General features: G+C 42.8%; 1 protein-coding gene across 1 annotated transcript in view; it reads right to left on the bottom strand.

Annotated features, from left to right (window-relative positions):
- LOC136578628 (leukocyte elastase inhibitor-like) overlaps window positions 1-22,365 on the bottom strand; it is a 40,060-nt gene extending 17,695 nt beyond the window's left edge. Inside the window, exons 1-3 of the mRNA XM_066578823.1 lie at window positions 22,179-22,365; window positions 18,955-19,072; window positions 10,851-10,993 (exon numbers count right to left, since the gene is read on the bottom strand). Of these exons, the coding sequence (XP_066434920.1) occupies window positions 10,851-10,993; window positions 18,955-19,072; window positions 22,179-22,343 (426 nt within the window). The 5' untranslated portion in view covers window positions 22,344-22,365. The remainder of the gene's footprint in view (window positions 1-10,850; window positions 10,994-18,954; window positions 19,073-22,178) is intronic.
- Between the last annotated feature and the right edge of the window lie 322 nt (window positions 22,366-22,687).

Genomic DNA, 22,687 nt, shown 5'->3' with positions numbered 1-22,687 from the left:
CATTGGGTTACGCTTACAATTTTTAGTGGTCCGGCATAGCTTATTTTCTCGATGTGAACGACGTATACATCACCGAACCTGATCACTGGAGTCTAGGTCACGTCCTGTAACATCCAACTGTCGGACTTATGTCACTTTTTCATCTCCTGATTAGGTTGACATGTATACAATAGATTCTGACAATCCTGTCAGATTCTGCAAAGAGACCGAATACACTAAATGGCTGAGTCATAACCATACTCAGACTGACCGGTCTATTACTGTTTATGGACAGTGGTATCAATATATTTTTATCGGTTCCATGGGTTTTCCTGGATCTAGATTTATGTGTGTATGTTCTTCCTTTTAGCTATTTCTTTAATAAAAGTTATATTTTATTATATTTTTCGGTCAAGGGTCCACATAGTCAGTTCTTTCCAAACTAGTTGGACTTCACTGCCTCTGTTAAATTGCCTTTTCTCGCTATGGCAGGCTTTTTATCTCATAAACTTAATGTTGAGAGTTGGGTATCTGAGGCTAACGCCGTATTCTCCCAAGAGGGATATCACCCAAGCACATCTAGTACTGACATGCATGGTTGCTTCAAATTACTCACAAGACAATATCGGGATTGCATTAGGGAGTGGTGGGAAGTTCAAGGTCTTAAAAGATATCTCGAGAACAAAATCGTTCCGAGGGGTCTACGTAACCCGATTTTACCTCCTTTGAGACTGAGAAATAGTGACTTTTTGGCTCAATGGGAGAAAGAATCGACGGAATCCTCATTGAGACTGATACAGTTTCTTATCAATGAGGAACAACAGATTCTTACTAAGAACCAACAAAGTCTGGATGAATCCCTGGAGGCTGTGAGGAAGTTCTCCACCGATCCAGAGTTCTCTATTAAAGAGAAAGCTCTCCAGACTAATGTTGAAAAATATACCTCCCAAATAAAAGAGCGTAAGCATGGACAGTTTAACCGCGATCTCATAGATTTTAGGGAAAATCGGGCTTACAACATTGATAGACCATACTCAGATACCGATATGAGTTCTTCCGACCTTGTAACTTCAGATAACGACAAACCAACGCGAGGCAGGTATAATACATATTCAAGGAGAGGCAGAAACAAGACGCAACAAAGAGGTCGAGGCAAAACTAGACATCCCAATACCAATGTGGACCAGAGTTTTTTTAGGTCCTCCTATGCCGCGTTATCCTCTGCGAGACAGAAGAGTCGTTTGACTCACGCCTATCCTCAGACTATAACAGCTGAAAAACCTGCACCCGATAAGTTGCAAGTGATTAATCTCTCAGACAGGGAACTTTCCCCTGTGGAGGTGGGCGTTTTGGAGAGGGGGCTGTCCTTCGTCCCGACGAACCAATTTGACCCGTTCGTCTGGACGAAGGACATCTCCCTCTTCATATGCCGCCTCAGATGGAAAAAATATTTTGTCCAATTGGATAAGAAACAAGCAGCTGAATTTGGACTATCTCCATCTGATATGCCCATACTGAGAGATCTCCAACAACTAGAGAACAATATGAATAGTGTCCCTGGGAAGGGTCCATTTACACAGTTGAAAAACAAAAATTCATCTAACCCCCCTCCCTGCACTGTCCCCTTCTTGACACCTTTGAGAAGATTGTCCTCAAGGAAATTAAAAATGTCCAGCCCAATGACTACAGAGGTTTCCGTAATATGACCCGTGAAGAAATATGCGCATTGAAATCCCTGGAAGATTGCAGTGGGATTGTCATAAAACCATCTGATAAGGGGGGTAACGTGGTAGTCCTCAACAGGGACCAATACGTTAATATCTGTATGTCTCTGTTGAATGATACAGCCACATATGAGAAACTTGCATCTGACCCGACAATTAAATATTCTCGCGAATTATTATCTATCGCAGAGAAGGCATTGTCATCGAAATTGATTAGTCCCAAAGAATTTGAATATATTGTGCCGAAGCACCCAAGAGTTGCTACATTTTATACCTTACCAAAGGTGCACAAGGGACTGTCACCCATCAAGGGGCGACCGATTGTTTCGGGTGTATCTAATCTCAGACAAAATGCAAGTACGTATGTGGACCAGATACTTAGGCCATTTGTTACCTCTCTACCATCACATGTTGAGGATACCCCTGATTTGCTGCGCCAGATTGAAGGTATTCATCTGGATTCAGATGTAATCCTGGCGTCTATGGATGTTGAGAGCCTCTATAGCTCCATACCCCATGATTTGGGTTTGAGAGCCACTGAATATTATCTGAATCAAAAGGGCTCTCAATACCGTGAACATAATAAGTTCGTTCAGGAACTTTTAGGGTTCATCCTCTCCCACAACTATTTCCTCTTCCAGGGGGCCTTCTTCCACCAGCCTAGACTCCCCCATTAAAGGTGGAGCTACAGGATTCCTATTTAAAGCTCAGGGAGCTGTGAGTTCAGTATGCTGTCAGTCCACCACCAGGGCTGACATGCCGCCGTTTTGTTTGTTTGATTTCAGTTTTTGCTTATTAAGGCTCTGACTTAGTGACCACCTTATTGAGGGACTAATATAGGTCTTTGAATCCTCTTTCCACTCTATTGAGGGACTATTATAGGTCTTAGGAATTTTCCTTGTAGGTCTAGAGCGAAAATTTATCAGATGGCTATCCAAAAGGCGGCTAGTCTGGGCTGCTGTGAATATGCCATCTGATTATCCAGGGACCCGATTGCAAAAATTTTGCCCTCGGGATGCCCTTTGACTTAACGGCTAAAATTATTCTATCTTTCTGTACTCGGGACTATTATCCCTGAGAAATTATAATTTTCTCTCGCTTAAAGGGTAGAAATTTTTCTTACCTGTACCCTACTCTTATTTCTACCATTGTAGTAGTAGGGTTCTCGTAGTCCTGTCAGTTCATTTATCTTATATGGCGACAATCTATCTAGTAATATAATCGTCACCAGTGGAAATGACAGTTCTACTCTGATTGATCCCTCTATATCCAGTGTGTCATTTATTTGACAGTGCTGGACATTTTGAGGCTTCATCAATTTTTTATTTTTGTACCACTATCCGATTTCTGACTGGGAGTCATTAAACCAGTAAAGTACCATTTTTTTGCGTATTGAAACCCCTGATGAACCCACGTTGTGGGAGAAACGCGTTGGGTTACGCTTACAATTTTTAGTGGTCCGGCATAGCTTATTTTCTCGATGTGAACGACGTATACATCACCGAACCTGATCACTGGAGTCTAGGTCACGTCCTGTAACATCCAACTGTCGGACTTATGTCACTTTTTCATCTCCTGATTAGGTTGACGTGTATACAATAGATTCTGACAATCCTGTCAGATTCTGCAAAGAGACCGAATACACTAAATGGCTGAGTCATAACGATACTCAGACTGACCGGTCTATTACTGTTTATGGACAGTGGTATCAATATATTTTTATCGGTTCCATGGGTTTTCCTGGATCTAGATTTATGTGTGTATGTTCTTCCTTTTAGTTATTTCTTTAATAAAAGTTATATTTTATTATATTTTTCGGTCAAGGGTCCACATAGTCAGTTCTTTAAAATATTGCAATTAATCTCAGGGTTGTTTAAAAAGCTTTGATCAATCAATATCACAAATTCACAATCTACCCAATTGTTCATTCCGATCATGCACTGGTTACATTGAAGTTACAACTGGTCCCTCCCAGGAGGCTATCGCGATTGTGGCGTTTGCCTTCTTTTATGTTGGAAGCAGAGGATTTCAGAGGGTATCTGAGACTCCACTGGAATAATTACACGGATGATAACAGAGAACATGAGGACAATATAGTATTGTTTTGGCAAGCCTCAAAGGCAGTAATGCAGGGACATATTATAGGCTATATATCCCACAGACAGGAGGAAATTCCATGAGGAATTTACGACATTACACTCCTCCCTGCTGGAGGCGCAAAGGGAACATATTGACTGCCCGGGAGATCATTCCTACCAGATATTCCAGACAGTGAAGCACCTCTTACACATTTGAACATGCCCAGCACATCGGCAGACTCAACTAACAAAAAACAGATTTTACAGATGGGGTACCAGAACAGGGCGCCTATCAGCTAATCTAGCTAAACAACAACAACCACATAAACCAATCCTAGCCTTAAGACACTCTGATATGGGCAGTTTGGTAACCAGCCAAGAGGGGGTGGCCCAGATACTATATGATTACTTTGAGGATCTTTATAGAGCTGAACAGTCAAACACTCAAGATATACAAGATTTCCTGAAAGCAGTGGGCTTACCTAAACTTACGGACGAACAAATATCATTACTAGAGGCCACCATACAAGAGGAAGAGGTATGGGAAATAATCGCGGCGTCAGAGGGGAAAAGTCACCCGGACCAGATGGATTCTCGGTTGAATACTAGAAAATACTCACATCACATCTAGTATCAACCTTGACCCAACTGTATAATACAATTATATATATATATATATATATATATATATATATATATATATATATATATACACACACACGCGGAAAGGAAGTAGAAGACTTACTCCCCATGCCCAACAAGGACACTACTGACCCCCACTGCTATAGGCTGATAACCTTACTTAACTGTGACTATAAGTTTCTGTCCAAGATACTAGTAGATAGGCTTCAGAATATTCTTCCTTCCATACTCGACCCATCCCAGAAAGGCTTCACATATGGAAGAAGCATTTAAAAAAACATTAGTGCTGTAATAGCGGCGACAGTTGTTATGCAGAATCCCAATAGCCCAGTGGCAATGCTTCTGAGCTTGGACGCCGAAAAAGCCTTTGACAAAATGGCTTGGCCATATTTGAGCGCAGTACTGGGGTGATGCGTTTTTGGACAGATCTTCACAAACTATATAAACGTGACACACACAAATGCTACCACTACCCTCACGGTTAAGGGTGTCAACACCCCGGCGATTGATCTATTTAGAGGAGCCAGGCAAGGCTGCCCCCTATCCCCATTGCTTTTTACTCTATCCATAGACCTGCTACTTAGATATCTAACAAAAACCACATCAGTTACAGGAATCCGATATGCTGATATGGAAAATAAAGTGGAGGCATTTGCAGACAACATACTCCTAGTAGTTAGCAACCATAAAGAAACACTGACACCCTTGCTACATAAGATTGAAAAGGTGGGGATGCTTTTGGGTTATACCCTGAATTTAGACAAAACTGAGGCCCTGCTGCTTAAGGGACAGCCAAACCATTATGGACAACATACCGTTTTCAGTGGGAAACACATTCTATACAGTATTTGGCAGTACAGGTCACAAGATGCCCTTCCAGATTATATAAAACAAACATTGAGCCCTATATAAAAAACAACTGGAAATCACCTTAAATTTGTGGAAAAATTTCACACTGTCTTTTATGGGAAGGGCAAATCTTTTAAAAATGACAGAATTTCCGCGCCTACTGTATATCCTACATTCTTACCTATATTTTTAAAACTAAGAGACATAAAAAAATCAATTTTCTCTACAGAACTTTTATCTGGGATGGAAAGAGACCACACATTGCCCTTAAAACACTGCAAAAACACTGAGTCAACGGGGGAAATAAACTTCCCACATTTACAGGACGATACCCTGGCAGTGCAGGCCCGAGTTATCCAGGGTTGGATATATTCCCAATCAAACTTTACCAATAACCCATTAGAAGAAAGAATGTCAGGCCAAATACAATTGCAAAATATCCTTCACCTTCCGTACGTGGAACTACCAGAAACTGTTAAACATAACCCTCTGATACTAGCGGCCTGGGACAGACTACGTAGGGATAGCTATGCTTCCCCACATATATCACAATATCTATCACTTATTAATAACCCATACTTTCAAGACAATCATCCCCACAATATTTGTTTCTCCTGGTGGGCTTAAGGAATTGGCTCAATAGACAAACTATTTCACAGGAAAGAAAGACGTATCCTGTCACTCGAAGAAGTGAAACAAAAATATCCTGAACTGTCAATACCATGGTTTTCATATTTACAGGCCAGACATTATATTTCAGAAATTAGTACCACAGTTTCAGGAACTCGACTGGGTGCAAATAGGCAGAACATGGATCTCTAGATCTATGGGAGTGAGGGGAATGATATCTAGAATGTACCGGGCAATAAGGGATACGTGGGAACAGGACCATATAGATCCGGGAGTGGGGAAGTGGTCGGGGGACAACCCCAGTCTTACTCCTGAAATGATTTTGAAATCAATGTCCTACAAATATCTACTCTCTGTCAGATTCCTGGAGATGAGATTACTCTGACTCACCTGTTTGAACACTGAAATATTATCAGGGACAATCATCTCCATTGGCACCCTGGAGTTCACCATCAGGACTGTTGTCTATATCTGCTTATTTGGCATTCATAGCCTAATAATCTTGGCTAGTGCATTAAGCTCCTGATGTTCTGTCCATATGGCCGGAGAAACGTGTCGAGCATTCTAAATATTTGTGCATTTTAAAATTGGATTGAGAGCTCTGTCATTTTTAACAGAACATCCTAATATCATGCTGTGGAGCATTTAAAGGTCTTTTTGAGCATTCAATATATCTACATACTGTTAGAACATCAATTCAATAGTTTTGTAGGATACTGTTCAGTCTGTATCACCTAGCGGTGATCACGTAGCAGTTTAAAAAAAGTGGAAGTTTCATCTCCCCTCACCGATTTGATCTGTGAGAAGAGATGAAACGTCTTAACGAAGGTCTCCGTATTTGAACCCAGACGCAATCATTTTACATGGCTTCTGCGCATGCGCCCGCTAACAAAATGCCAGACACATGCGCAGAAGCTGGGGAGCCCAGGAAATTTTAAATCTCTTTGCTTCCAGCAACCAACGGACGCCGAGAGCCTAGGGCAGTGACCAGTGGCCTTGTTGAGCGGTCCGCGGTCACGTGATAAAAAGGTAGCGATCTACTATTAGGCCGGTCTCACATGACTGGATAGAAATTGTGGATTCCACATGCGTCTGATCTGCGGTAACACTTAGATCAATCGCATTGGATTTCACAATTCCGCTCACATTAGCGTGTCAGAATTACGTAATCCACTCGCAGAAAAAATAATGCATCATGTTCTATTTTATCATGGATATGCGCAACACAGCCCATTGTGCTCCATGGTCGCGGATATATCCACAGCCCATACGCATCTACATTGTCTACGGGCTGTGGGTATCCGCGTCATTGCTAAGCAATGGCAGGGGAAATATAAACAAGAAAAGGAGTACTGTGCATGACCGCCTGTGTGAGTACGCAGTTATGTACAGTACGTTATGGGCCCTACGCAGGGCCACGGCCGGGCTCACAGCTGGGAACCGCTGCAGGCCTCCGCAAGCAGATTCCACATATGGCGTTATTCAGATCGCTACCGCAAGCGCTACGGAATAAGTTGGCGCTATACAAATAAAGATTATTACTACCTGTAATACGTAATTTACAAGAAGTTACCGGGAACGCTTGCCTTCCTACAGTTCTAGGAGCAGCTTGTTGAGCGCCTTCTGTGTGAGACCACCGCACCTCAGCAAGATTACGAAGCCTCACAGGCGCCACTTTTTACACACCATCCCCGCTGCTGAGGTCAAGAAATGCCCCCCAAAAAGCATGGGTGAAGGAGGAGGGGGAAGGCAGGTGGGGGGGATACCCGGTTTTATTGCCCCATGTGCCCATCCCAACCAGGCCCCCGTAATTACCCCTGTCTTCGGAAATACCACACAGTTTACATGATTACTTTTATCTAAGATTTAGGGAATGCCAAAAAATGGGGATTTTTAGGGAGTCAAATTTCTTTTCACACCAGTGTGCCTGGAATTTATTCACTTGTGCCCTGAAATCCAGCGGATGTTCCCTCCATTATATGCCTAGCCATGTATTCTATAAGTAGATTGGGGCCACAATGGGTATGTTTCTCAACCCGGGAAAAACAAGGGGATCCATTTTAGGGGGCAAGGCTTCATTCCTATGTGTGCTGTACAAAAAAAAAGCTGTTTTTAACATGACACAATTGCCAAAAAAATGAATAATCGTAACGGAGGCATGGAGCACAAGATGGCTCTTTTTGAAGATGATCTCCTACTCTACCTATCTAACCCACGCATTGGGCTTCCAGCGTTACATCAGGAGTTCATGCGGTTTCGGAAGCTAAGTAACTATAAGGTCAATGCGCAAAAGTCAGAAGTGCTTAATGTCTCACTGCTGCAGACCGAGGTGTCTCAACTAGAAGATCAATTCCCCTATCAATGGAGACATACCGCAATAAAATATCTAGGTATCCAGTTACCTGTGGACACCTCACGAGCATTCGAATTAAATTACCTACCATTTCACCACTAACCTAGAGAGAGACCTAAATAATTGGAAATCCCTACTTCTCTCCTGGGGGGAAGAATTAACGCCCTAAAAATGGACTCCCTTCCCAAGTTCCTGTACATTTGTCAAACGATTCCAATAAAATTACCCAGCTCCTATCTAAAAAAATTACGATCAATAGTCACAGCGTTTGTGTGGAGAGGTAGGAAACCGCGCATGCGATACTCCCTACTCACGAGACCCAGGGGTAGCGGTGGGATGGGCCTACCTGACTTAGCCCTCTATCATAAAGCAAGCATCACTAATTGCATGCTAGACCTACTCAAAAGAGAAAGCTCAAAGCTCTGGGTGGAGGCAGAACATGCGCTAGTACCAGGATCCCTACCGGTTGCAATCTGGATCCCACCCAGACACATAAGAGCTATTCCTAACATATCCCCATTTATGGAACAACTTCTTTGTACATGGGCAGAATTTGCGCCAAACGCAGGCTTAATAACGATGCCAGGCCCACTTACTCCACTGATAGCTAACCCACAATTCAAGACATCCATGCAGGGACTTCCAGTCCTGGGGATACCGATCTGCCCAACCCCGCGCCTCCGAGACGTGATGAACCCCACGGGAATGAAATCGCTGTGGGAAATTTTGGGTGAGAGATGCGCGACCAAGTGCGTGGCTGCAATACTTTCAGCTTAGGGGGTTTGTGGGGTCCCTGGTCCCTCAGGTAAATCTTGCCAGCCTGTTTACGGCTTTCGAACAGAGATGCATGTCAACGGGTGCCCAGAGACATATGATATCCGTGATCTACGGAGAGCTGCGGACTCGGGGATCAGAGTTCCAGATGCCTACCTACGTGGCCAACTGGGAGAGGGAACTGGGACAGAGCCTCCTACAGGAGGACTGGGAGAGGGCATGGAGCATGTGTCATAAATTATCATCAGCATGCAAATTACAAGATCTTAATTTCAAGATTATGTCCTGGTGGTAAGGACCCCGGAGACCCTACACAAAATATACCCCCTTACACTACCTACATGCTGGAGATGTAATGCGGACAGAGGTAATATTTCCCACATCTGGTGGAGCTGCCCGGCGATAGCCACATTATGGAGAGAGGTAATTGAGATACATAATGCCATTTGCTCCCCTCAAGTCACATTAACCATAGAGATGGCCTTTCTCTCAGTCCTCCCGGGATCAATCAAAAGGATCAAAAACAGCATTTTACGTTTCTTTATTTTAGCAGCCAAAAGAATTATACCAAGAGTGTGGAGGTCTAGTACCCCACCGACGAGGGCCATGTGGGTGGAAGAACCTAATGAACTTATGTGCTTTGATGAGCTAGGGGCGGACGAGAGTGGAGCCCTGGAAAAATTCTACGGAGTTTGGCAGGTGTGGATTTCCTTCCGGACTTCAAGGAGGTTAAAGACGTGGATAGACACGGGCAGACTTTGAAAGAGCAAAACAAACGCCCAATAACACACATGGGCCCGGGCTCCGCTCCTTTCTTCACCCCGGAAGATTAAGGTACGGCTTATTACACCTTGTTATGATGTTTGTAATATTGGCAAAAATACAAATAAAAAACGTTTGAACATAAAGTAAACGGATGGAAACATATCTTATCAAATATACAGCATGTTTGCACATATTTGATATATTACAATTGAAAATGTGAAAAAAGTGACAATTAAAAAAAAAAATTCCCAATTTTGGCGCTTTTATTAAATATACACAAATTCTGTCAGACTATTTTTACCACCTAAATGAAGTACAATATGTGGCGAAAAAACAATGTCAGAATCACTTGGATATGCAAAGCCTTTATGGAGTTATTCTATGTTAAAGTGACACATGTCAGATTTCCAAAATTTGGCTTGGTCATTAAGGGGCAAACAGGCTTAGTCACTAGGGGGTTAATAAAGCTCTAAATTTTATATAAAAATTTTTCCTAGTATTTTTCACAGTATTTTGTTTGCCAAAATTAGTAGTGGAACGTACAGAAAGTATAAGGGAGAGATTTGCATTTCTCTGTATAAGCCCTAAGGGCTTATTCAGACGACCATATATCGGCCGGGTTTTCACGCCTGGCCGATATACGGTGTCCCTATCTGCACAGGAAGGAGGCTGGAAGAGCCATGAGCAGCGCACTGAGCTCTCGCCCCCTCTCCGTCCCTCGGCACCATTTGCAATGGGAGGGGGTGGGGCTAAGTCCTGGAACTTAGCTTCACCTCGTCTCGCCACCTCCCATTGCAAATAGTGCCGAGGGGCAGAGAGGGGGTGGGAGCTCAGTGCACTGCTCCCAGCTCTTCCAGCCTCCCCCCCCCCCCCCGGCAGAGAAGGACATCGTATATCGGCCAGGCGTGAAAACCCGGACGATATACGGTCGTCTGAATAAGCCCTAAGTCATACAATAGTCAGAAACAGAGTTATACTTCACGTACACACAGTCTACTCTTAAAAGTCTACTGAAAAGTCATGTATACTTTAAGTAGATAGCAAGTAAATACATACCGAAATTTTTGTGAAGGGAGACTTATTGGTCTTCCTTTGACTAAAGGGTTTTGTCCAGTTTGCAGCAAAATAAAATGTATTTGCAAGTACTAATGCGGTGTTTTCAGAAACTGATCGGTCTGGTAATAATTCTTGAATTTTCCCTGCAAAAGCAAAAATAGTTGATTTTCATAGTAAATTTAAACATGCTCAAATTAGTAAGTAGCCTTCATTTTTTGGCTTTATTGCATAACATTTTTAAATAACTTATTTCACGTTTGACATTGAATGGTCAACTTATTAAAGACAGTCATCAACTAGCAAGTTGGACGTCCTTTTGTGTTCAGAACCTCAGCAATTAGTTGTGGCACAGATTTCACTAAGTATTGAAATGGTTCTTGGCCTATGCAGACAGGACAGGAAGCTTCTTGAAGTTGCTGCAAATTAGATGGAGGTGCTGACATGCTGTGAACAGCTGACAGGAAGGGTTCTTTAATTCATGCTGCTTGCACCAAATTCCAGCCCTCCTATTAGTATGGAGCAACAGAAACCTGGATTCATCTGACCAGGTAATGTTTCTTCACTACTCAGTGATTCAGTTTTATGCACTCTTATACCCACTGATGCCTTTCTGTTTCTCTTAGACAATAATGGCCATGGAACTGCCCATCTGTTATAGCCCATCTGTGCTAAGGAACGATTTGTTAGTTGGAGCACCAGCATTGTATTTGGCTGCAAATTGCTTGACGGTGCAGCGCCTGTTTGTCACAATTCTCAACATCCTCTTCTGACCACTTTTATTGCCAAGTATTTAAGCCACAACCTCTGGTTTGGATGGATTTTTTTCCCTCTATCCCACCATTTTTGGTATATTCTCGACACCATAGCAAAAGAAAACCCCACACAGTTGGCAGTTTTTTTTAAATACTACCACTGCCAGGTCTAGCACTAATGACCAGGCCTTGTTCAAAGTCACTCATCTCACACAATCTTACTATTCTACTGTGGATTCACACTGAAACTGATCCACGGGAAACTTGCTCACTTGTTGCACTCCAGAGTCACGTGTCTAATTTCCATACAGGAAAGCCCCTTACAGGAAATACAGGAAGTCATGGATTTTTTTTAAAGTATCTGTGGGGATAGTGTTCTTGGGGTGATGGGAAGTGTTGGGTTTGCACCGCACATAGTGTTTCCCATGGTGGCTAACAAACGCAGTTTTAATTTCAGTAAATTTTTATTGTGCATCATGAAGTTACATATTAACATATAAATTTTCATACATTGTTCATATACATTGTATTGGTTTACAATATAACTAGCATGTATTTCTTCATACATTTGCAAAACACGAACTATTAAATTGCATTTAACCAACATTTATGTCCCCATGAGTTGTGCTTAAAGATTTGCAGTGTATTGTAAACTTTTTTGTCTAACCTAAGAGTGTGTCATATTTGTTTGCTTTAATATTCTGTGAGTTTTCTAAGCAATTTGCATATTATTAGATTCCTGTGGTCAGTAGACTTTCCTCTCATGTTTTCTTACAAACAACATATGTAGTACTATGAACTAATGTCAAACTTGTGTGAATGCAAAATTGCAGCTTAACCATTCCTTTTTATTATTGTTTATGAACTTACATATGTGAAAATGGTAAAACTTATAATGGGGGGGGGGGGGGGGGGGAGGGAGGGGAAAGAAAAGCAGGGAATACAATGATAGAATCTACTCTAAAGTTCCAAGCCAAGCCAGTATGTGTTGTGTGCCAAAGATTACTTGGAGCTGCTTCCTGTAATTTTTTATTTGTTTTATTTTTGTTCCTCTAAGTTATTGTGTTTACTTGATGAGGGGTGAAGTTGTCTAGCTGGGAGTATTCTAGCCATGGTTTCCACATTTCTGTAAATTGGTTAACCCTGTCGTTCCTAAATGCGAATATTCTTTCGTAAATGCAGTGTTCAGAGAGGAGCTGCGTCAAATCAGTAAGAGAAGGAACACGGTTTGTTTTCCAGTTTCTGGCTATCAGCAGCTTTACAGTAAGAATACCATGTGCCACCAGCTTCCTTATTTCTCCTCGGAAAGTATTTATGTCTATCAATAGCATTGCTAGTTCAGGTGTGGGTGGAATGCTCGTTCCTATGATGTTTTCAAATAAGGCGAAGAATTCCCTCCATAGAACTTGAATAAAGGGGCATCCCCAAAAGATGTGAAGAAGTGTGCCCCGGTTACCGCAGTTCCTCCAACATTTATCGGAGACTCCCGCAAAGAAGTCAGAAAGTCTAACCGGGGTTCTGTACCATCTTGTGATAGTTTTGTTGTGAACCTCCAGAAGGGATGCGCTAGAAGATGCTTTAATGGCCCAGTGGTGTGCTGTGTTCCATTGTTCTATTTGGAAGGATTTGCCTAGCTCTCTCTCCCAATTTAAAAGATGTATTTTTTTCTGTGGATTCGGGTCGTGAGATCCATTCCCACAGAAAATTTCATAGATTTTTCTGAGTTTTAGTTTAAATGGTGGAGGATCAAATAGAAAGCTATGTAGGTAATATGGAAGATATAGTTTCCAGGTGGTGGAAGATGTTAAGATGCCACGTATTTGGGAGTATGTTAGGAAATCTCCGTCTGCCAGGCCAAACTCCAGTTGTAGGGCTCTGAATGTTTTTATTGCTACTCCATCCTCCTTTATGATATTTGAGACTAGTTTGATACCTTTGTTTGCCCATGATTGTACGCGGAGATTATCTGACCAGTATTCCAGAATTTCAATCGGGAGGGGAACTAGCTTCCTAGGAACGTGGTTCTTTGATATTTGTATTAGGAGCTTCCACGTGGCCATTGCTGTATTAATTGTGTGATTTTTTATGGGTTTTATGTTTGGATTTAAACTTGTTGCTAAAAGTAAATTTTTAAGGGATTTCTTCCCCATTATGTCCTGCTCGATATTAGGCCAGCTTACCCCTGGTTGTGGAATGCACCACATTCTCATCTGGGAAATTATGTTCGCTTTATAGTATGCAGTTAGATTGGGGACACCCATGCCACCTTGTTTTCTCGGACTGTACATGATGGATGCCGCCACCCTTGGCTTTCCCCCCCCCCCCCAGATGAATGTCGTCATCTGTTTTTGTAGGCTATTAAGAAGTTTACTGGGACAGTTGGTTGCTATAGTGCGGAATATGTACAGTATTTTCGGTAGAACCATCATCTTATATAGTACAATTCTCCCCACCCAAGAGAACTCCACTTTGTTATATTCGTTTAGACTCTTCTGGATTTCTTTTATCAAGGACATGATATTGGATTCCATAGAGTTCTTTATTGGCGTTGTGATTGTTATGCCTAGATAATGAATTTCTTTAGATTCTAATGCGAAGGGGAATTCTTTTTTAAGTTGAAATAGCAATTCTCTGTGGGTATTGATAGCTAGTATTTTAGATTTTGATGGGTTAATTTTATAGTATGATATTTTTCCAAAATTTTTTAGAAGTTCATATGCTACTCTAAGGGATTCTATTGGAGAGGTCAGCATCAAAACAACATCATCGGCAAACAATCCGATTTTGTGTTGCCTTAAGGATAACGGGACTCCCCGGATATTAGCCTCCATACGGATCGCCTCTGCCAGGGGCTCCATGGTCAATATAAACAGGGCCGGAGAGAGGGGACACCCTTGCCTGGTTCCGTTTGTGATTGTGAAAGCATTTGATATAACTCCATTTATTAGGACTTTCGCCGAAGGTGCTCCGTATAAAGCTTGGATTGCTCCCAAGATCGTTCCCTCAAATCCCAGCTTCCTCAGCACTGAGAAGGCGTAACCCCAGTGGATCCTGTCGAACGCCTTCTCAGCATCCAAAGTTAGGAAGAGACAAGGCGTCCGACAGGCCTCCACTTCTCCCAGCACATCTATTAGTCTTCTAGTGGCGTCCGATGTCTGCCTGCCTTTTACAAACCCTGACTGATCACTGTGGATTAGATTTGGGATCACCTCCAAAAGGCGTAGCGCCAATATTTTCGCATAAAATTTAGTATCATTATTAAGTAATGATATTGGTCTGTAGTTGATGGTAGAAGAGGTGTCTTTTCCAGGTTTTGGTATTGTTACTATATTTGCTTCCAACATTTCCCGGGGGAGACGACCTTCCAGCATGGCTTGGTTGAACAAGTTGTGTATGTGGGGCACTAGTTGTTTTTGAAATGTTTTATAGTATTCGGAGGTAAAACCATCCGGTCCTGGGGCTTTGTCCTTTTTAGAGTTATTAATAGCTTGTGAGACTTCTTGGGGTGATATAGGTGTGTTTAGCTTTTCTAGTTGAGTCTTATTTAGTGTGGGTAGTTGAATGGAGGACAGAAAGTGATTTATTTCTTCCTCAGATGGGTGTGCTGTGTGGGTCTCCCTACTTATATTGTATAATGATTCGTAATATTTCCTGAAGATTTCCGCTATTCCTAGTGGATTGGCTATTTTGTTCCCCGAAGCTGGGTCAATTATATGTGAAATTTTTGTTTTTACCTTTTTTTGTTTGACCCTATTGGCCATTGTTCTTGTGAATTTGTTGTTGCTCATATAATATGTAGACCTAAGGTGTTTCAGGTTTTTTTCGTAGCTATCAATGAGTAGGTTTCTTACCTTTAATCTTAAGTTTATTAACTTGTTGTGTGAGCCGGCAGACGGTGACTCCTGTATTTCTTTTTCTACAGAGACTAGCTCTGATAATGTGTGTTTTAGTAATTTTTCTTTCTCTTTTTTGTATATAGACCCTTGCTGGATCATTGCTCCTCTAATCACCGCTTTGTGTGCATTCCAGAGGATGAACCGACATGTTCCTGGGGAGTCATTTAGCTTAAAATATTCTTCCAACGCATCCTTTATTTTCATTTGGAAATTTGGTGTTTTCATTAGGAATGTATTATTTCTCCAGTTTCCGTATAAGGGAATCTGGGAATCTAGTTTAATTTTTAAAGTAATCGGAGCGTGGTCGGACCAAGAGGTCACTCCTATGTTTGCTTCCCGTACACTTTTTAAAATTTGTAGGTCCACCAGGAACATGTCGATTCTGGAGAAAGACATATGACATGGTGAATAGAAAGTATATTCCTTCGAGCTTGCATTTAAGCATCTAAAGGAGTCATACATATCTGTCTTCTGCATCCAGGAGGACAGAGTCGGGCCTCTTCTTTTGTCTGGCGAGCTGGTGTCCATATTTCTATCTGCAATGAGGTTAAAGTCACCGCAGATGATCAGGCTTCCCCTCTGGATTTTCCTTTTTCTTTTTCGTCACTTTCTTCAGGAAGTTTAGTTGTCTTGAATTTGGTGCGTATATATTAACTAGAGTAACAAGAAGATTCTCTATCTTGCACACCAATATTAAGAATCTTCCCGCTTCATCTTCTATTTTCTCCAAAAGATGAAAATCTACTGAGTCTTTGACTGCGATTAGGACTCCTGCCTTCTTCTTAGTAGCATTAGCGAAAAAGATCTTCGGGTATTTGTGGTGTGACATTTTGGGGGCTCCATCTTTAACGAAATGGGTTTCCTGAACACATATTATGTCCGTCTTAGAGTACAGGGCCTCTTTCCATAGTTGAGACCTTTTATTGGGTGAATTGAGGCCTTTGGCGTTCAATGAGAGTAGGTTCAACTCCATTTGTGCATCTGGCGATAAGCTTGTGTTGGCTTGGTACTTTTCTTTAAGATGCTTCTTGGTTGGAATTCAGTTACGTCAGAAAGTAGGTTGGTGGAATGGTATTCCTGTGGTTTTGGCTTGAGTAGGGGAAAGTTTTGGTTGAGTTTAGGATTGGTTTGAGGGAATAAACGTTTAGTTGTCGGTTTTTGGTATGCTTGTTTGTACGTAAGTAACCAAAAAGGACCTTTGTGGGATGCAGAGTCCGTCTTGACTCTACGGATAAAGGCCATTATTAAATGGGGTTTTGTAAGATTCGGCCTTTGGACGGGTAGCACCCTTATTGTAAATGTTCTCCTTTGTTGAGGATGATTTGCAAGATTCAGCGATGAGCGGGAGGCTGTCTTTTGAATTTGTTTGACGTTTGTTTTTGGGACCAGTCTTTGGGGATCCGGGAGGGAGGCGTATTGTCTTTTGGCGTCGGGAGGTTCCATTTTTCTAGGAAGGTTATTCCTGCTTCGTATGAAGTGATGGTGTTCGGGGTTCCTTCCATGTTTATATATAGTTTGGTTGGAAAACCCCATCTGTATGGGATTTTATTGTCTCTCAGTATTGCCGTTATGGGGGAGAGTTTTTTTCGCGCCTGCATGGTAATTTGCGAAAAATCTGAGAATAACTTGATGTTGTTATAAGGTTGAGGGAGTTCTTTCATGTTTCTTGATACTCGCATTAACTCTTCTTTGATGTGATAAAAATGCACTCTCGCTATCACATCTCTGGGGATGTTATCTGGTAAGCTCTTGGGCTTAGGTAGCCTATGTATTCTGTCGAGAATATTTTCTTCAGGCTTAGAGTTTGGGATTAATATTTTTATGAGGTCTTGTGCGAAGCTATTTAGATTTTCAGGTCTTACTTCTTCGGGTATGCCTCTGATCTTAATATTATTGCGCCTGCTACGGTCTTCTATGTCAGCCATTTTGTTTTTAAGGGCTTCCACCTCTTCTTCTAATCCGTAGTGGGCGTCAATAAGTTCGTTATGCGAGCTTGTTATTTCGCCTGTTTTACTTTCAAGTTTTTCGACTCTCTCCCCCAAACTATTTAGGGCAGTGCTTACTTGTGTGTTAAACGATGCGAGTTCATTTTTGAGGGATCCTCTCAGTGCTAACACCATATCTCTGATGAAGTATTCAGAGGCGGCACGGCCCGAGCAGGTGATGTTTAGAATAGGGTTCAGTACACTGTCTCCAGACTTGTTGTGAGTTATGAGCTCATTTTGCTCAGGCACTTCTCTCCTTGGTCTTCTTTTTTCAGGGCTGGTGCTAGGGGAATCTGTCTCCCTGCTTCCCTCTGCTAGTTCTCCCCAAGCTGCTTGTTGAAATTGCTGTGGCTGTAGCTGTGGGGAGTGAGAAATAGCCGGTGCTGGGCTGTCTGGCCCCCCCTCCTTCTCTCCTGTGCCTTGCAGGGCTGGGTTATCAGTTTGGACTGTATTTTGCATTGGAGCTGCCTGATGTTGTGGCCGTGCATGGTGACCCTGCTTCTCTGGGACGTCTGTGAGTAACTGTGGGGGCGAGGGACTGGAGGAAGTCCGCTCTCCCTCTACTCTTGTTGCGGGGTCCCCCCCTCCCGCCGCCCCAGCCTCCTCACCGCTCGTTGCGCAGGTCGCTCCGTCCTCCATTGCCGGCTCTCCCTCCTTGCCGCGCGCCCGGTAGAAATCAGTCAGGCGTTTCGGTCCCGTTTTTGTCTGCCGTCTCCTGTTCATTTTTGCCTGCTGCTGCCTCCCTGGTGTCTTGCGGATAGAATTTCTCCTCTTTAGGATCTTCTCTGACGCTTCTATGTCGCTTGGGATGCTACTCTTGAACGGAGCTCAGTGAATTGCGCCCGCCATTAGAGCCGTCCAGGCCACGCCCCAACAAACGCAGTTTTAGTCTCATCTGACCAGCGCTTTATTCACTGTGTTGGGGCGTCCGCAACATGCTGTTTGGTGAACTCTGAACATGGTTTCTTATGTTCTTTCTTTAAGAGCCCCACCACCCATTTCATGGGCTTTATTGGGGTTGAGCACTACATCATGCAGAAATCGGCCCTGATGCACAACGTCATCACCCCACTCAACCCTTTTGTAACTGACACCAGGCTTAAGAGACATAATATATGTGATGCCCAGTAATTGAGAACGTGACTGAGGGCTGGCATCTATATTGGCTGGGTGACGTGTTCATGTAGCTTCCTGTGCACTACACTGCATTGCTTTATAAAAGATGGCTGAGCCATTGTACAAAGCAAACGCTTTTACATTTTGTGTCACCCCTATTGTCTCATAGATTGTAAGCTCTTGTGAGCAGAGTTCTTACTCCATTGTTTCAATTGTTGATTAGGTTGTTACTTTGTAATGTCTGATTGTCTACGCATGTACCCTCTAATTTGTAATACGCTATGGGATATGCTGGCGTCACATGAATAAATAAATATTATTCATCTACAAGCTATGAATAAAATGTTTCACACACCTTGTGTCTGTTGAGTAATCCAATCATTAATGTACTTCCTTGATTTTTCTGGGTCATTCAAAAAATCCAGTTCTTCCAAACTAGCACCATATAAATTCTCAGTGTCCTTCAAAAATGTCTGACAAGAGATGTGATGTATGTAAGAAACATTATACATAACAATATGCAATGATAGCAGAAAGATAAAAATCAGCAAAAATGTCTAAATATGAAGTAAGTCCTATTGTCTCATCATGATAACCCCTTTTTAAATTGATACAAGATCAGCCTTCTGAAATCTCCAGAAACCATTTCCAGGCACTTAGATGAAAGACATTTGGTCTCACGGCACCCAGAGAGAGAGAGTATTCAAAAAGATCTAGAAAAGCTTGAACAGTGGGCGGTGACTAATAGATCATAGACTGAACATGAATCAACAGTGTGATGCAGCAGCCAAAAAGGCAAACACAATTCTGGAATGTATTAAGAGAGGCATAGAGTATAGATCATGTGAGGTAATTATCCCCCTCTACTCTTCCTAAAGGCCCATTTAGACACAACAAGAATCACTCAAAAAGTGCTCAAAGCCATCTTTTGAACGATTTTCGTTTTGTCTAAATGCACTAACATTGTGCTGTTTTTGTGCACAAGTCGTTCCTCGCTCACTTCAAATTTTCTTCAATTGAGCGATCAGCTGTTTTTAGCACAGCTGGCTGCACTGATAAGATTATCTCTACTTGTGTCCCTATGGGAGGGAGCCTGATAAGTGCCACTGTGACAAATGGCCACTCTACCATCCCAGCTCCTCAACGTATACCCTTTATCTGGAGTTACCCTCTGGGACACTGCACTCTTAGCCAGTATTTTCTCACCCATTCACACGACTGGGAGCAACATTTTTTAGAGAAAAAAATACGTCGCAACCTGGAAAACCAGCGCTCTGCCAAAATCCTCAGGTTGCCTTCTAATGTCTATATAGAGGCACCTGTAGGCTTTTTGCAACCTTGGACACTGCTAAAATGCTTCCCCCCTCCCTTTCTATGTCCAGCTCCCATAGGAGTCTATGGGAGCTGCCGTCGTATATCGGGCAAAACATAGAACCAGAACAATCTTTTTCTCCCCGTATATGCGTTCGCGTGTATTTCGGTTGCATATGTCCCATTTTTCACAGTCCAACGTATTTACACCCGTGTAAACTAATGCATTGGAAACGAATGCCTCAGATGGTCGTGTATATCGGTCGGCCATAGAAACTCTCCCCTGTTCCCTCCCGCTCTCCCCCACGACCCCCCGAATCTTTTCGGGCAAGCAGGCATGTACTCGAAAATGGCGATACTTGCTCGAGTAATTTGCGTAATTCGAGTAATCTCTAGAAGCCATCCTTCCCGCGACGCTTCTGCAATGAGCTTTGCAAAAGTGTTGTGGGTCAGCGTCATCACCTAGGTGACGGCACGGGGGAAATCTGTGATGCGCATGTATGCTGGTGGCGCATCTGCATTACAGAAGAAAAAAAATTCTGACAGGTCAGCAGGGTCGCTGGCAGCGGGCAGGTTTTCCACACGCAATCTGTGCGTGCCATGTGCATGCTGCCTTAAACATGCAAGTTCACCTACAACATCAGCCTCCAAAAACACTGAATCGGAGCTGTGCAACTTGAAGTAATACCATTATCATTCAGAAAACTGGCTTCTGAGAATACAGAACAAAAGTCTACAGATTACATTTCTGCCCCCTTCATCTTAGTTTAAATACCTGCCAGAAGAAAAAAGTTCTGAACTCCTCCCAAAGCACTATTCTACCTTTATGTAAAGGATGCAAGCTATTTGTCTTCAATAACTCCTTAGACACCTACCAACTTCATGACTATCAAAAAACATTCCGCTTTACACCTCTGTGAAGCCACAAATTATACTTTGTTCATCTGATTACAGACTGGCAGCACCTCTGAAAACATAACTGAACCGGTAATTTTACAATGGTGCCGTTATGAGCTTTGTTCTGGTGCTACATTCAGGTTATTCACCTGGTCCTGGTGCTGTATTTAGGTTATGCACTTGGTTCTGGTGCTGTATTTATGAACTGCGCTTGGGTCTAGTATGTATTTATAGTATGAGCTCGGTTCTGGTGCTGTATTTATAATAAAAAAGGCAGGAGTACACAGGTTAGAGATGGGTCACAATTCATGGGCCAGTGCTGTGTGCTTGCCCCTACTCTAAAATGTAAGTAATTTAAAGCTAAATAATAATAACGATCAATCTTGCACTACAACGTTCACCAAATGCTAATAAGGCAGCATCTTTTTGTTGGCATTTAGCTCAGACCTTAACCTGACCACAGACCTGGGTAAGTGGACCTTTACTAAAACTAGTTGGGTATGGTCCCAAGTTGCATAAACTTCAGGTACCCAAACCTTGCCCACCCACATGGGCCAAAGGCAGGGAGATTTACTGGCCTTTAACTGGCAAAATCTACCAGCTATTTGCTACTGTGAGTGGGCATGGTTTCAGCCACATGAGGTTTATGCAGTGTGGGACCATACCCTAAGGCCTCATGTCCACGGGGAAAATCGGGCCCGCTACGGATTCTCCATGGAGAATCTGCAGCGGGTCCCTCCTGCCCCGCGGACATGAGCGCCGAAAAGGAGAATAAATGAGAATAAACTTACCTCCGATCCGCTCCGTTTCTGCTCTTCGCGGCGGCGTCATCTTCTCTCGTCGCGGCCGGATCTTCATTCTTCGGCCCGGCGGATGTGCACGATGACGTCGGTGACGTGCCCCGCGCATGCGCCGGTCCGAAGCAAAATTATCCGGCCGCGGCTGAGAGAAGATGGCGCGGCGCCGAAGAGAAGAAACGGAGCGGGTAAGTAAAATGTGATTTTTGTGTCCCGCGGATCCGGACGGCTTCCATAGGCTTCAATAGAAGCCCGCGGGAGCCGTCCCCGCGGGAGACCCGCATGAAAATGGAGCATGGTCCAGATTTTTCCATGCTCCATTTTTTTTTAAATCACTTTTATTGACGATCCGCGGGTATTTATGTACCCGCGGGTGGTCAATGCATCCCTATGGGGTGCGGATCCGCATGCAGGAAATCCGCTGCGGATCCTAAATCCTATTTTCCCCGTGGACATGAGCCCTAAAAGTCTCAAACTGCTTTAATTGGAGAAAAAAAACAAAAAAAACAAAAGGAGATTATTTTTCTATATAATGTGACTTAGTAACATTGTACAGAGACATTTCATAACTTACCTTACCCATCTGGGCTGCAGTGTTACCTCTAGCCCCAAGATATACCATTGAAAGTGTAGTTAGTATGCTCAGAGGAGCAAGGACAACATTTTGACCCGGATCACTTTTATCGATCACTCCGAAGATGTCAATAGCAAATTGGTTGCTTGCAGCACAAATATCCATGACCAACGATTTCTAGACCTGCAGAAGGAGTACAGATGGGACTAAACTTAATTATTGTTATTTTACTCCAAGAGTTAGCTCAGTTCATCAAACTAAAATAATCCGCTTCTCTACAACTTAAATGCAGCATAATACTAGATCCTCTATGCTGAAGGTTCTACAAGCACTCGAAACCTCTCAACTAGTACTATTTTGCAGTTTTAGACTATGTGGAAGCATTGTTAATGCCCAAATATTCTATGAATATCAATTTGAACATTGAGGAAAGAAGACAGAAAAACAATTGGCACTGTCATGTTGGAGAAAACTACTACGAATCCCATTGACAGCTAGGGTCACCAACA

This window comes from Eleutherodactylus coqui, chromosome 9 (genome assembly GCF_035609145.1).
Source record: "Eleutherodactylus coqui strain aEleCoq1 chromosome 9, aEleCoq1.hap1, whole genome shotgun sequence".
NCBI lineage: Eukaryota > Metazoa > Chordata > Amphibia > Anura > Eleutherodactylidae > Eleutherodactylus > Eleutherodactylus coqui.
The sequence above is the reverse complement of the archived record's forward strand: the minus strand, read 5'-3'. Positions and strand labels throughout refer to the sequence as shown.